The sequence below is a fragment of the Propithecus coquereli genome, unplaced genomic scaffold (assembly GCF_000956105.1).
Source record: "Propithecus coquereli isolate 6110/MARCELLA unplaced genomic scaffold, Pcoq_1.0 Scaffold48, whole genome shotgun sequence".
In the NCBI taxonomy this organism is placed as follows: Eukaryota; Metazoa; Chordata; class Mammalia; order Primates; family Indriidae; genus Propithecus; species Propithecus coquereli.
In genome coordinates this window covers 1,510,287-1,522,367 of record NW_012150618.1, presented here as the reverse complement: position 1 = coordinate 1,522,367, position 12,081 = coordinate 1,510,287, and the positions used below count along the sequence as shown (strand labels likewise).

The 12,081-nt window shown below is 35.9% G+C and overlaps 1 protein-coding gene across 1 annotated transcript in view; it reads right to left on the bottom strand.

Moving 5' to 3' along the window:
* The window catches only part of PPIL4 (peptidylprolyl isomerase (cyclophilin)-like 4), a 34,278-nt gene that overhangs the window by 10,335 nt on the left and 11,862 nt on the right, over positions 1–12,081 (bottom strand). The window contains exons 8-11 of the mRNA XM_012655527.1: positions 10,933–11,057; positions 9,767–9,833; positions 4,729–4,840; positions 1,206–1,302 (exon numbers count right to left, since the gene is read on the bottom strand). Coding sequence (XP_012510981.1) covers positions 1,206–1,302; positions 4,729–4,840; positions 9,767–9,833; positions 10,933–11,057 — 401 coding nt within the window. The remainder of the gene's footprint in view (positions 1–1,205; positions 1,303–4,728; positions 4,841–9,766; positions 9,834–10,932; positions 11,058–12,081) is intronic.

Here is a 12,081-nt window from a genome sequence, read left to right as displayed (position 1 = left end):
AGCAATCCTTCTGCCTCAACCTCCCATGGTGTTGGGATTGCAGGTGTGAGCCACTGCTGTGCCCAGCCTGTACTTTCTTTTATTTGTCCTACATGCTCCCCTTCTTCTAGCTACAGTTACTAGTGGTTAGCCTAAATTTAATTTCAAAGATTTGGTAAATAAATCTCAAGTGTATTCCATCCATACCTTTTATGATCTTGAGCTTTCAATCATATGTTCTTAAAAAGTTGACCTTTTTGGACCAAATCTCAGCTCTTGTTTGGTCTGTCTGAATGTGAAAGCCTCTCCTCATGCTGATCTTGTCAGTACCCTTTGGAATTATCCAGCTCTAACACTTCACAATACTTTATGCATTGCACACAGTCAACACATCTTAAAACATGAATATACAATAGTTCAATCTGATTTTCATCTTTCTTTGATGAATAATTGGAAAAGAAATGTCTATATAGCATGGGGGGAAAAACCCTGAAATACCAACAGAAACTAGGAAACAAAGACACCCTTCACCAGAAAGAATCACAAAAGAAATCACCTTTGCAAAGTGTAGAGTGATAGATTTATAACAGGAAAAATCAGTGAACAAATTAAAATGACATAATAGAAATAGTATGTTTCATTGCTTTTTACTTGTCTCAACCTAAAACTTGGAAGAATCTGAGTTAAACGGTCAAGTCAATGGACTTCTTTTTAATACTATAAAAGTCAACTCTTGCATTCAATAGGAGCCCAGTAATGTTTATGAAACGACAATGTACTGTGCAGAAAGTAATCTAATCTTGTAACAGAGAACTACAGGATTTTGTTATCCAGATAAGGAAGTTAAACATATTATAAAAGAGTAAGTTAGTACAACGGATTTAGCTTAGCAATAAAAACAATTCTTACCCAAAGATCTTCTGAGAATATGGTAAGCATTTAACCTAAGAGTAGGAAGGTAAAAGAATTAGGCTTATTTCTTTCAACTCTAACTTTCTCCATGCATTAGAGTATAATGAAAAAGAGTATACTTAAGATCTTGAAAAAAGATAATGACAAACTATTGAAAAGAGGTAATGATAAACTAAGCTATTACTTCACAAACAGCCTAGGTTCAGGAACCTTGTCTTCTATAGCCTTTGTGACTTTCTATAACACATCACACAGTACTATACATACAGTGCATGGTCAATACATATGGACTAATTGATTCTTTTTAAGGATACTCCTGTTTGGGCTTTACTTTATCTTTCAGAACCAAATTAGATGGTTTATCCTGTTCCTTCTCATACTCCTTGAAATCACTCTTAGTGTATTTCCCACCTGTTTATTAAGAAAAGAAAAAAGAGCTTAGTATGAAAAATTACCTAATTAATCAAAAACAATAATTATTTCATAAAAGGTATAAGAGCTATTTACAAATGGTAACATATTAGGACACAGAAAAAGGGTGAAAAGCGAACAAAAGAATCATAGTAATTCAATCTCCAACACTAATTTAACTGAAATCAGATATCCATCTAGGTAGCCATATGCTGCCACCTAATGAAATACGTGAATATTACATCATCAAACTTTCAAATAAATTACACACAAATAATATAGTATTTAAGTAGAGCCACTGAGTCCATGAGAACATTAAGTTCAATGGAAAATTGAGGATTTGGGACCTGAGTTTAAGATCTGAAAGACTTAACAAGTTTGGAAGAAGTAAGGCTTTACAAAACCTTTAATGATCTGACAAAAGAGATACTATGCCGTCGAATTGCAACAAAGCACTAAGCAGATAGGAGACAGCAGGGTATGTGTAGAAGTTCACTAAAGAGGTTTGACAGGAGAGGGTTAGTGGAAGCACCAAAGACAAACAAACACTCTCCCTTGAAATTCTGGCTTAGGGGCACTTTTATTCCTCCCAAGTGCCAAAAATCCCTTTAGGAAAATAGGACCTACTGTTACATCCTGACTAGCCTACAAGAGCAGGACCAGAAAGGAAGAGCATTTATGCAGTCTCTCTACGGAAGCCTAGTTTGCTACCAGATGAGGATTCAGTTCCTATCCACGTCTCAGACCTGCTGACTAACCTTTCTCTCTGGAAGGCTTCCTACAGAAGGATCTTAGATTAAATGTACAAGTAGAGCAAACTGGAGGAACACAGAAAGATGTTTTGATTATGAATCCTGTATACTCTTTGATTGTCAAAGTTTTAAAGGATGAGGGAACTAGGAATGAAAAAGGGGGGTAAACATCAAAGACAAGAGGAATCTACTTGGTGATTCTAAACACTCTGGAAACAAAAATGACCCGCAGGCAATTTTTCATATAAATGTGAAATAGACGATTGCAAGAGTTAAAATAACTGATAACAGTAACAAACAGGCATCATTTTATCATTGAAAAATTATTTGCCATGTGTCTGCCATTAGGAGTCTCACTATGGATGAGGTAGTTGCGGTATAATAGAAAGGGCAACATTAAAGTGAGAGGTTCTGGATTCAACCCTTGACTCTAGTGGGAAGGTCCTAGGTAAGACACTTCACTTCTCTGCAAGTCATTCTCTTCATTTATAAACTGAAAACAATACCAACGTTTCACAGAGCTAACAGAATCATTAGACTGTAAGGGAAAACACTTAGCACTGTGAATGATACATAATATACATTTAATTTTCTTAAAATATGAATCAATAATATAGTTATTCACAAAATTAACAATAAACTATGTTTATGATGGCATACACAGAATCAAAGCATCTCTCTCTCCTATGTGAGATTTTATTTTAGGAAAAAAAACAAAGAAATTCACTTAAAAGCCATCTTGTAAGTAAACTACATTGAAAAACTTAGGAAAGTAGTATCATTTCTTCAGTGGGTGGATGGGTTGGGAAGAAGGCAAGACTGAGAGAAAAAGCCAAACTAGATTTAGAGTCTAAATCATCAGCGTATATGACTCTGGGTAAATCCTGTCACAACATTATGCCTAAATTCCTTAGCCATAATGAGGTATTATAATAATACTTGTTTCATACATTTCCAAAATGATACTATTAAATTAGCTCTTTGGGGAAAAAAGCCCCACATAAGAGCCACCTGGCAGCACTACTGGACCAGAACTACACTGCGTTATGCCAGCCGCTCATCAATAGTTCTTGAATGTACTTATTTGAATCTTTTGTTCACAAAGCTGCAATTATCACATGTGAAAAACACATCTTAGTACTTCAATTTAGTTTTCACAAATCAGTCAAAACAGCACTCTCAAGAGCTAGTCGTGTGTTCTAGTAGTAGGGAAGGTTTTATGGAAGAGACTAATAAATAGAACATGGAACCCCAATCCAAATCACTCTCTCCCATCACAGAGATCACAACTTCCACTTGGGCCTTCCTTGCCTACTCCAGCTATTAATAATTTCTCCCTTGTCTAAGCTCCATAAGGTAATACAATCTACCAAACAATTCAACACTTCACTACTAAACAGTGCTATTTCTTTCTTATTAAAAACAACCAACCATGGGAAATAAAGACAAGTATTATAATTTTGTTTTTTTTTTTAAAGAAGATATCATCACTCTGTTGCCCAGGCTGGAATGCCGTGATGTAATCATAGCTCACTGCAGTCTTCAACTCTTGGGCTTGAGCAATCCGCCCACCTCAGCCTCCTGATAGCTAGGACTATAGGCATGTGCTACCAACCCTGGCTAATTTAGAAAAGTGTTATAGAAAAAGAAAGTAATCCTAAAGCTCCTAGTAAAATTTACTATTACCTGTGAATAACTACCAGAGTGAAATCTTTTTTATTTTTCTGGAGACAAGGTCTCATTCTGTTGCCCAGGCCGGAGGGTAGTGGTACGATCACAGCTCACTGTAACCTCAAACTCCTAAGCTCCAGTGATCCTCCTGCCTCAGCCAGGAGTAGCTAGGACTACAGGCACACATGCCATGCCTGGCTAATTTTTAAAAATTTTTTTGTAGAGACAGGTTCTCACTGTGTTGCCCAAGATGGTCTTGAAATCCTAGCCTCAAACAATCCTCCTGCCTCGGCCTCCCAAAGTGCTGGAATAACAGGCAGAGCCACCATTCCCAGCCCAAAGTAAAATCTTTTAAAAACATTGCATCAAAAATGAAAAATTCTTACTATTTCAGCATACAACAGACCCAACTTTAAGTTTGGCATGCTACCAGGAATTTGTTTGACATATTTGTACGCATATGTGTGAAATGTCATATGTACACGGATAGTACATAGAAGAGTAAAAATCAGAAACACCTGAATGTCCATTATAATAGGACTAGTTCAATAAATTATGACATATACATTCAATAGAACATTAAGCAGCCACTGAAATGAATAAATTAGCATTTTATATACTGATATGGAGCTTTTCAATTTTGCATCATATGACAGCTAAAATCAACCTAAAAAAACTTTTTTTAAGTTTTGCATCTAAAAGAATCAAACCACCATAAAGTCACAATAACAAGTTTGGAAACACATCATGTCTGCACTAGATAACTATAAGTAATTTATGATACAGTCAAACATAGAAAATATCGATATTTTTCATCAGTTTAAAATACACACACAGCCACACACATGCACTCTACCTCAGACTCTAGATAGCAGCTTTGTAAAGTCACAAATGGCAGGAGTTATATCAATTAATGTATCTCCAAATTAAGAGCACCAAGTCAAAGGCTATATATACAAGCAGGCAAAGCAAAACAGAAACAAAGGAAGATAAACCAACATACCTTTTCCTTTCCATTTAACCTTTGCAACAGACTGGCTAAAATCCACATGTATTCTTCTGTCATCTATAAGTACATTGTCCATTTTGAAGAATGCTTTCTCACAATCTTCTTCCTGAAAGTAATTATAAAATCTCAAGCATAAATCTTTACAGAAAAGATTTCTGTAGCTAGGATACTGAAAATACAAAAGATTTGTTGTTACTAAAATTAATATTTGAATACTTATTACACACCAGATGCTTTAAATGCTCTGTATCTATTACCTCAAATAACTCTGGTAACAACCCCATGGGCACTATCTAGTATTATCTCATTTTCTCAATGAGAAAAACAAAAGTTTAGAGAGATACAGAAGTTGTCAAAGGTCACAGAGCTGGCAAGAGTCAGAGTAAAGATTTCAAGACAGTCTGATCACAATGGACATACACAAACTTACTGATAATGTTACATAAGTGCACAATCCTTTTTACTCAAAATTCAAAAACATCCTGAGAAGTGAAAGTTGTTTTCATAAATTTGGTGTTAAATTAATTTGGCAGCAATACCTGACCTAATGGTATGCTTTGACCTTATTTTTTTCACTTAGTATGAATGTTCATTCATTTCACAGCAGAAATAATTTTGTGATTGATTATGGAATGCTGACCTAGAAGGGTATTACATAATGCATAGATGTAATACAGTATTACCTTCCTATATTCCGAAAAATTCTAAATCTGGAAGCCCAGCTATTTCCAAGGGTTTTGGATAATACAATGTGGATCTGTGATACCAAGGTCTGTGCTACACAAGAACTCTTCCTGTCAGTAATTTCACAAACTTTAAATCTCTGTTTCTGACATCTGAAGACCAGAGTGACACATTTCAACCCAGCACTGATGAATTTTCTTCTTCATTTCTGGAAATATATTCCTTAGTTTGCTCACAACTTATTAGACACAATTCAAAGAGAAGCAGGTAAAAGAACTGCTTATAATCATATTTATTTACCATATGTCAAGAATTAAGCGCATTATAAACTCTATGAAGATACAAAGCTTTATTAATCTACATCATTTAGAACATCATCTGGCAGATGGTAGGCAATCAATGTATATAGGATGAATCTGATTGTTTACACAGGTGTAATTCCATCACCATGCCAATTCCCCAAAGAGAAAGTTCTCAGAGTATTTTTTCAGGACAGTATTTGCAAATGCTCAATTTACTTATACCTAAGTAACAGTTAAGAAATCTTTATAAAATTGAGAAACTGACTCAAAAATATATATATGGAAATGAAAAAGACAAAAATAGCCAAGACAATTTTCAAGAACAAAGTTGGAGGACTCGCACTACAAGATATTAAGACATTATAAACATGTAGTGATTAACTCAATATAACAGTGGTGCAAGAATAGCAAACAGGCCAGTGCAACAGCACAACATCCAGAAACAGATTTTACACATACATAGACACTTGATTTATAATAAAGGTGGCACTGCACAGTTGTGGAGACAGGACAACCTTTTCAATAAATGGTGCTGGGTCACTTCCCTACCCAATGTAAGAAAAATGCAACTTAACGTAAAACACATACACAAAAATCAAATTATAGATTTGAGTGGGAAACAATTTCACAAAGCTTCTAAAAATAGCATAGAAGAATATCTTCAGGCTAGGCACAGTGGCTCATGCCTGGAATCCTAGCACTCTGGGAGGCTGAGGCAGGAGGATCGCTCAAGGTCAGGAGTTCAACACCAGCCTGAGCAAGAACGAGACCCCATCTCTACTAAAAACAGAAAATTAGCCAGACAACTAAAAACATATAGAAAAAATTAGCCGGGCATGGTGGCACGTGCCTGTAGTCCCAGCTACTCAGGAGGCCGAGACAGTAGGATCGCTTGAGCCCAGGAGTTTGAGGTTGCTGTGAGCTAGGCTGACGCCACAGCACTCTAGCCCAGGCAACAGAGCGAGACTCTGTTTTCAAAAAAAAAAAAAAAGAAGAAGAAAAAGAATAGCTTCATGACTTTGGAGTAGGCAAAGATTTTTTAAATAGGCCATAAAAGGGAAGAAAAATATTGATAAACTAAGCTAAATTAAAATTAGAAATTTCTGTTTATCAAAAGACACCATTAAGAAAGGGAAAAGGCACATCTACGGTCCCAGCTACTCAAGAGGATGAGGTGAGAGGATCACCTGAGCCCAGGAATTTGAGTCCAGCCTGGGCAACATATAGCAAAACCCCACCTCTTAAAAAAAAAAAAAAAAAAAAGACAATCCATAGAGCAGAAAATATCTGTATCACATAAAACCAAAAAAGAGCTCACATCTAGAAAATATAAAGAATTCTTACAAATCAATAAAAAAGCAACAGGCTGGGACAGCAAAGAGCAGAGTGCAAGAGGGTGGGGCCAGAGCTGGGCAAATAAATAATATATCCTATAGTGTCAACGACAGAATGGCAGCATCAGGTCTACAAAAATTTTTTCATAGCAAACCAAAAAGGTAAAGATCCCCTTTCTGCTGGCACCAAGGTACCTTGTACATATCATTTCTAGTATATCTGACACAGTGTCTAAGTAAATTTATTAAGTGTCTCTCTTCCTCAACCCTCCATTATTCATCTTGTAACTCTAGGCTTTACTGCAGTGCCTGAAACATAGAAGGTGCTCAATAAATGCTTTGGAATAACTCTAACTTACAATGAGCTACTACTGAATACACATTAGTCTAAGCTACATAAAGAAACAGCATAGCACAGCAGCTAAACTCAACAGGAACACTCAGAGATATACCTAAGTTCAAATCCCAGCTATGATATTCACTAAGTGTGTGATTTTGAATAATTCATATTATCATTATGTGTCTGGGTTTACTTATTTGGAAAAGGAGCATCTTACAGATCTGTGAGGATTAAATGCAAGAAAAGTAACATAATGCCTGGTTTAAAGTACATATTTGAACAACATAAGCTATCATCATTATTATAGATATAGAAGGGACCATCTAATCCAAAATCCCAGTTTTATTTATAAGGAAGGTAAGAAAGAAGGGTTAAATAACCTGTCAAATATTGTATCAGGTCATTAAATATGAAATGTCCAATGTTGAATCAAAAGTATATAGTTTATTATATCTCAAACAAGCAGTACAATTAATCAAAGTATGCACCTAAACTATCGACACAGTTTTGCCATCTTAACGGTAGCTTGTTTATGCCAGCAGTGAAGCAGCCTGGAGAGTGAGTGGAGATGAAATCATGAAAGGCATTTTCCACAGCTTGTTGAGAATGGAATATTTTTTCTGGAAAGAAGTGGTAGTCAGTTGGTGCAAGGTCTGGTGAATACCGTGAATGACAGAAAGTTTCCAAGTCCAGCCTCTGCAGTTCGAGCAGGGTTGTTTGTGCTACATGTGGTCAAGCATTGTCTTGCAAGAGGATTGGCCTGTTTCTACTGATCAATCTCGGCTGCTTAATCACAAGCATCTTCATCATTTTGTCCAAATGGTTGCAGTAGACATCCGTTGTCATCGATTGACCAGGTTTCATGAAGCTATAGTGGACAATACCAGCACTGGACCACCAGACACCATTGATTTTTTTTTTGATGAATATCCGGTTTTGGACTGTTGTTTTGGCACTTCATCTTTACACAACCGTTGTGTCAAACACTTGTGAGTATCAAAAAGAAGCCATTTTTCATCACATGTAACAATACGGTGTAGAAATAGTACACCTTTATGTTGTGACTGCAAAGAAAGGCAAGCTTCAAGATGATTTCTCTTCTGACGCTCCTTTAATTCACGTAGAACCCATCTATCCAGCTTCTTTACCTTGTTGATTTGTTTCAAATGGTCCAATATTGTTGGAATAATAACATCAAACTTGCTGCTAATTCATATGTAGGTTGAGATGGATCTGCTTCCACTACAGTTTTCAGCTCATCATCCACCTTGGTCTCAAGTCACCTATGTGGCTCATTTTCAAGATTAAAATCTCCAGAACAGGCCGGGCGCGGTGGCTCACGCCTATAATCCTAGCTCTCTGGGAGGCCGAGGCGGGCGGATTGTTTGAGCTCAGGAGTTCGAAACCAGCCTGAGCAAGAGCAAGGCCCTGTCTCTACTAAAAATAGAAAGAAATTAATTGGACAACTAAAAATATATAGAAAAAAAAAAATTAGCCGGGCATGGTGGCACATGCCTGTAGTCCCAGCTACTCGGGAGGCTGAGGCAGGAGGATTGCTTGAGCCCAGGAGTTTGAGGTTGCTGTGAGCTAGGCTGACGCCACGGCACTCTAGCCCGGGCAACACAGTGAGACTCTGTCTCAAAAACAAAAAAAAAAATCTCCAGAACAGAATTTCTCAAACCACTGACATACTGTGAGTTCATCAGCCACATCCTTCCCAAACACTTCGCTGATATTTCGAGCTGTCTGTGCTGCATTAGTTCCATGATGTAACTTAAACATTTGAAAATAACAAAATTGTTGACTTATCCATGGTTTCACAAAAATAGCTCTAAAAAAAAATTTGAAAGATGATCACAAGCCAAAAAGCATGTGTTTCAAACACTGAGGATGTATCTTCACAGTAAAAATAAAACAAGAAGCATCAAAGTGAAATGTCAGAGATATCAACCATCAAACTTAGTACTTAAGGAAATCGGACATTTCATACTTAATAACCTAACACAGTATCTAGCTAGTGACAGAGCTTGGATTAATGTCTAGATCTTAATACCCAGTTCGTTCTATTACTCAATTATATCTCCACTTAAGTAACACTGAAAAATCATTAAGAGTCTGTGAAGGACTTTACATAAAACTTGAAAAGTTCTAAACATACATTTATGCACACTGTACCTGAACCTAAAGTAAAGGTACATACATTAACATCAACAGATGCTGAATTTATCCCCATTTGAATATAATAAAGTTAATTTTCTTGGGAGCCTAAAGGGTAATTCTAGAAACCAGAAAAAGTTCTGTATTTTTCACATTTTAATGTCATATAAAAAGAAAATAAATACCAAACTTAATGTATACGTATTAAGACATACCTTTTCAAATTCAATAAAAGCATAACAGAGGGACTCTCCTGTCTTCCAATCTCGGATAACTTCACAACTGAAAAAAAGTTTTTAAAAGTGATTTAAAAAAAGGAAGAAAGCATTCACTCTCACTATGCAAAACTGAAGAACAAAATAAGCCAGTTATCACAAGGCAAAGTTAAATTCAGAGCAACCCCATTTCTCCTAATTTTTTCAGTAACCATTCTTTTTTAAAAACAGCTCACCAGCCCAGCAACTAAATTATCTAAATTCTACTCTAAATGCCCTAGGTAGGCCTACAGTCCTACAATCCCTAAGCAGTGAAGGAAGAATAGAAATATTTAATCATCTTTTGGCAGAAGTAAACTGCTAAAAAATTTTTAAAATCACAATGCATTTCTAGGCCAAATGTAGATGAATTATAGAATATCTAATGTTACTATAGAATAATGTATGCACATTCATAACATGTAAATATTTAGTAAGTTTATGTTTTGGATTCCGAATTTTAATACAAGCCCAGCTCACATTCAGCACTGCAAGCGTGGCTGTCACACGGAACTAGCCCACCACAACGACCAGTGAGGGCCGATGAGCTGGAACTGAAAAGCTCCTGTTTGTCCCTTTCCCCATGTGTAAGTCTCATGTTAAAAACATAGAAGGAAATCCTAAACATAATACTTTTTTATCAATGACAAAATAGACCCCTTTCTCACAGAAATACTAGCTTCACAGATTTTTTGCATTAATAATGCAGGGAAAATTAACCAAAAGAAAAATTTTGGAAAATTTAGATTTAAATTAATTTTGACAGATTGCTGATAATTCTGGTAGTTAATTAAACGAGATAAATATTTTAAATATTAAAGAAGGTTGTTTAGAATATGATAGAACCAGACTTAAATTGTTCCATTCATTTCCTCTTTTAAAGTAAAAATGTTTGTGTTGAGAGTGGGACAATCATTCAATCGTTTATGCATGCGTGCGCATATGTGTGTGTGTACACACACGCATATATACTTTTCTTCCATACTGTCAAGACTCACCCATAAAAATTCACCAGTATAAAATTCACCCAGAATTCACACTCATCAAAAATATATTAATATCATCAGAAAACCATCAACTAAAACCTAGTTTTTCCAAATTTCTCCTTTGCTAATTCTAGGGATTACCTTCTTATTGGCCCAAATCTTGAGAATATTATTTCCAGATCCTCATCTGTGGTCACTGGATTCAATTTACAAACAAACAGCACATTTTCTGGAGGTTTAATATCTGCATCAGGTAGGTCTCCCACCTCAATTATAAACAAGAACATAAATCAATTTCTTTATTTACTTCCCATTCTAAATATCCTAGCCAACTCCACAATGCTGATTTCCCTAAAACATTTAAATTTACATTATAAACTGCAGGCTCAGGAAAAGAAATCTGAAACTACGCTGTTCCTCATATTAACAGTATCAACAGCTAATAAATTCCTGAATCATACTTTGTGTGAACATCGTGCTTGTGGCTTCAAATATATTACTGCTGATTCTTAAAACAATCCTGCAATTTCTGTCTTAAACTTTAGTAAAGAGAATCCAAAAAGGTTACACAAGTAACTTGTCAAGGCCACATGGTAGTAAGCAACAGAGCTGAGATTTGAACTCAGCTCTATCTGGCTTCAAAGCCCCAATTTTATCCCTACGTTTTCTTTGTTCAAGTACTTGATATATTTTTAAAAAGGAGAATTTATGTAAAGTGTATCTACCTTATGAAGTATGAAAAGAAAAACCACCTATGATGCTACCACCTGGCTTAAGAACTAAAATGTTCCCAATCCCATTGTCTCTCTGCCTCTCTCAGAGATGACAAATACCCTGCTTTTTGGTTTTCCTTTCTGGTCATTCCCTTGCCTGTCAGAGTTCTACCACCTAGTATGCACCTCCAAGCAATATATTATTTAGTTTTGCTTGTTTTTGAACTTTTGAAAAATATTATCATACTGAAGCTAGCCTTCTGTGATTTCTAATGCCTAATTCTTTCTACATTATTGTTCAAGATGGAATAGCAATAATTCCCAGATAGTGTTTCTATTTTTTTCCTCTCACCCTCACCCTTTGACCTTCTATTTCAGCCAAACTGAAGTCAAGTTCACAATCAATGAGTGCAATTAGCAGAGCACAGCACTTCCTACTGAAGAACCACTGAGGGTGACAATAAGAGAGAACCATGACAGTATTGGTTTCATTGGGGGAAAAGTATTTCCTGTGAGACTTTAGATGGGACAATAATATTCCTTTTCCTTTTTTTTTTTTTCCAAAATTTTTTTTGTT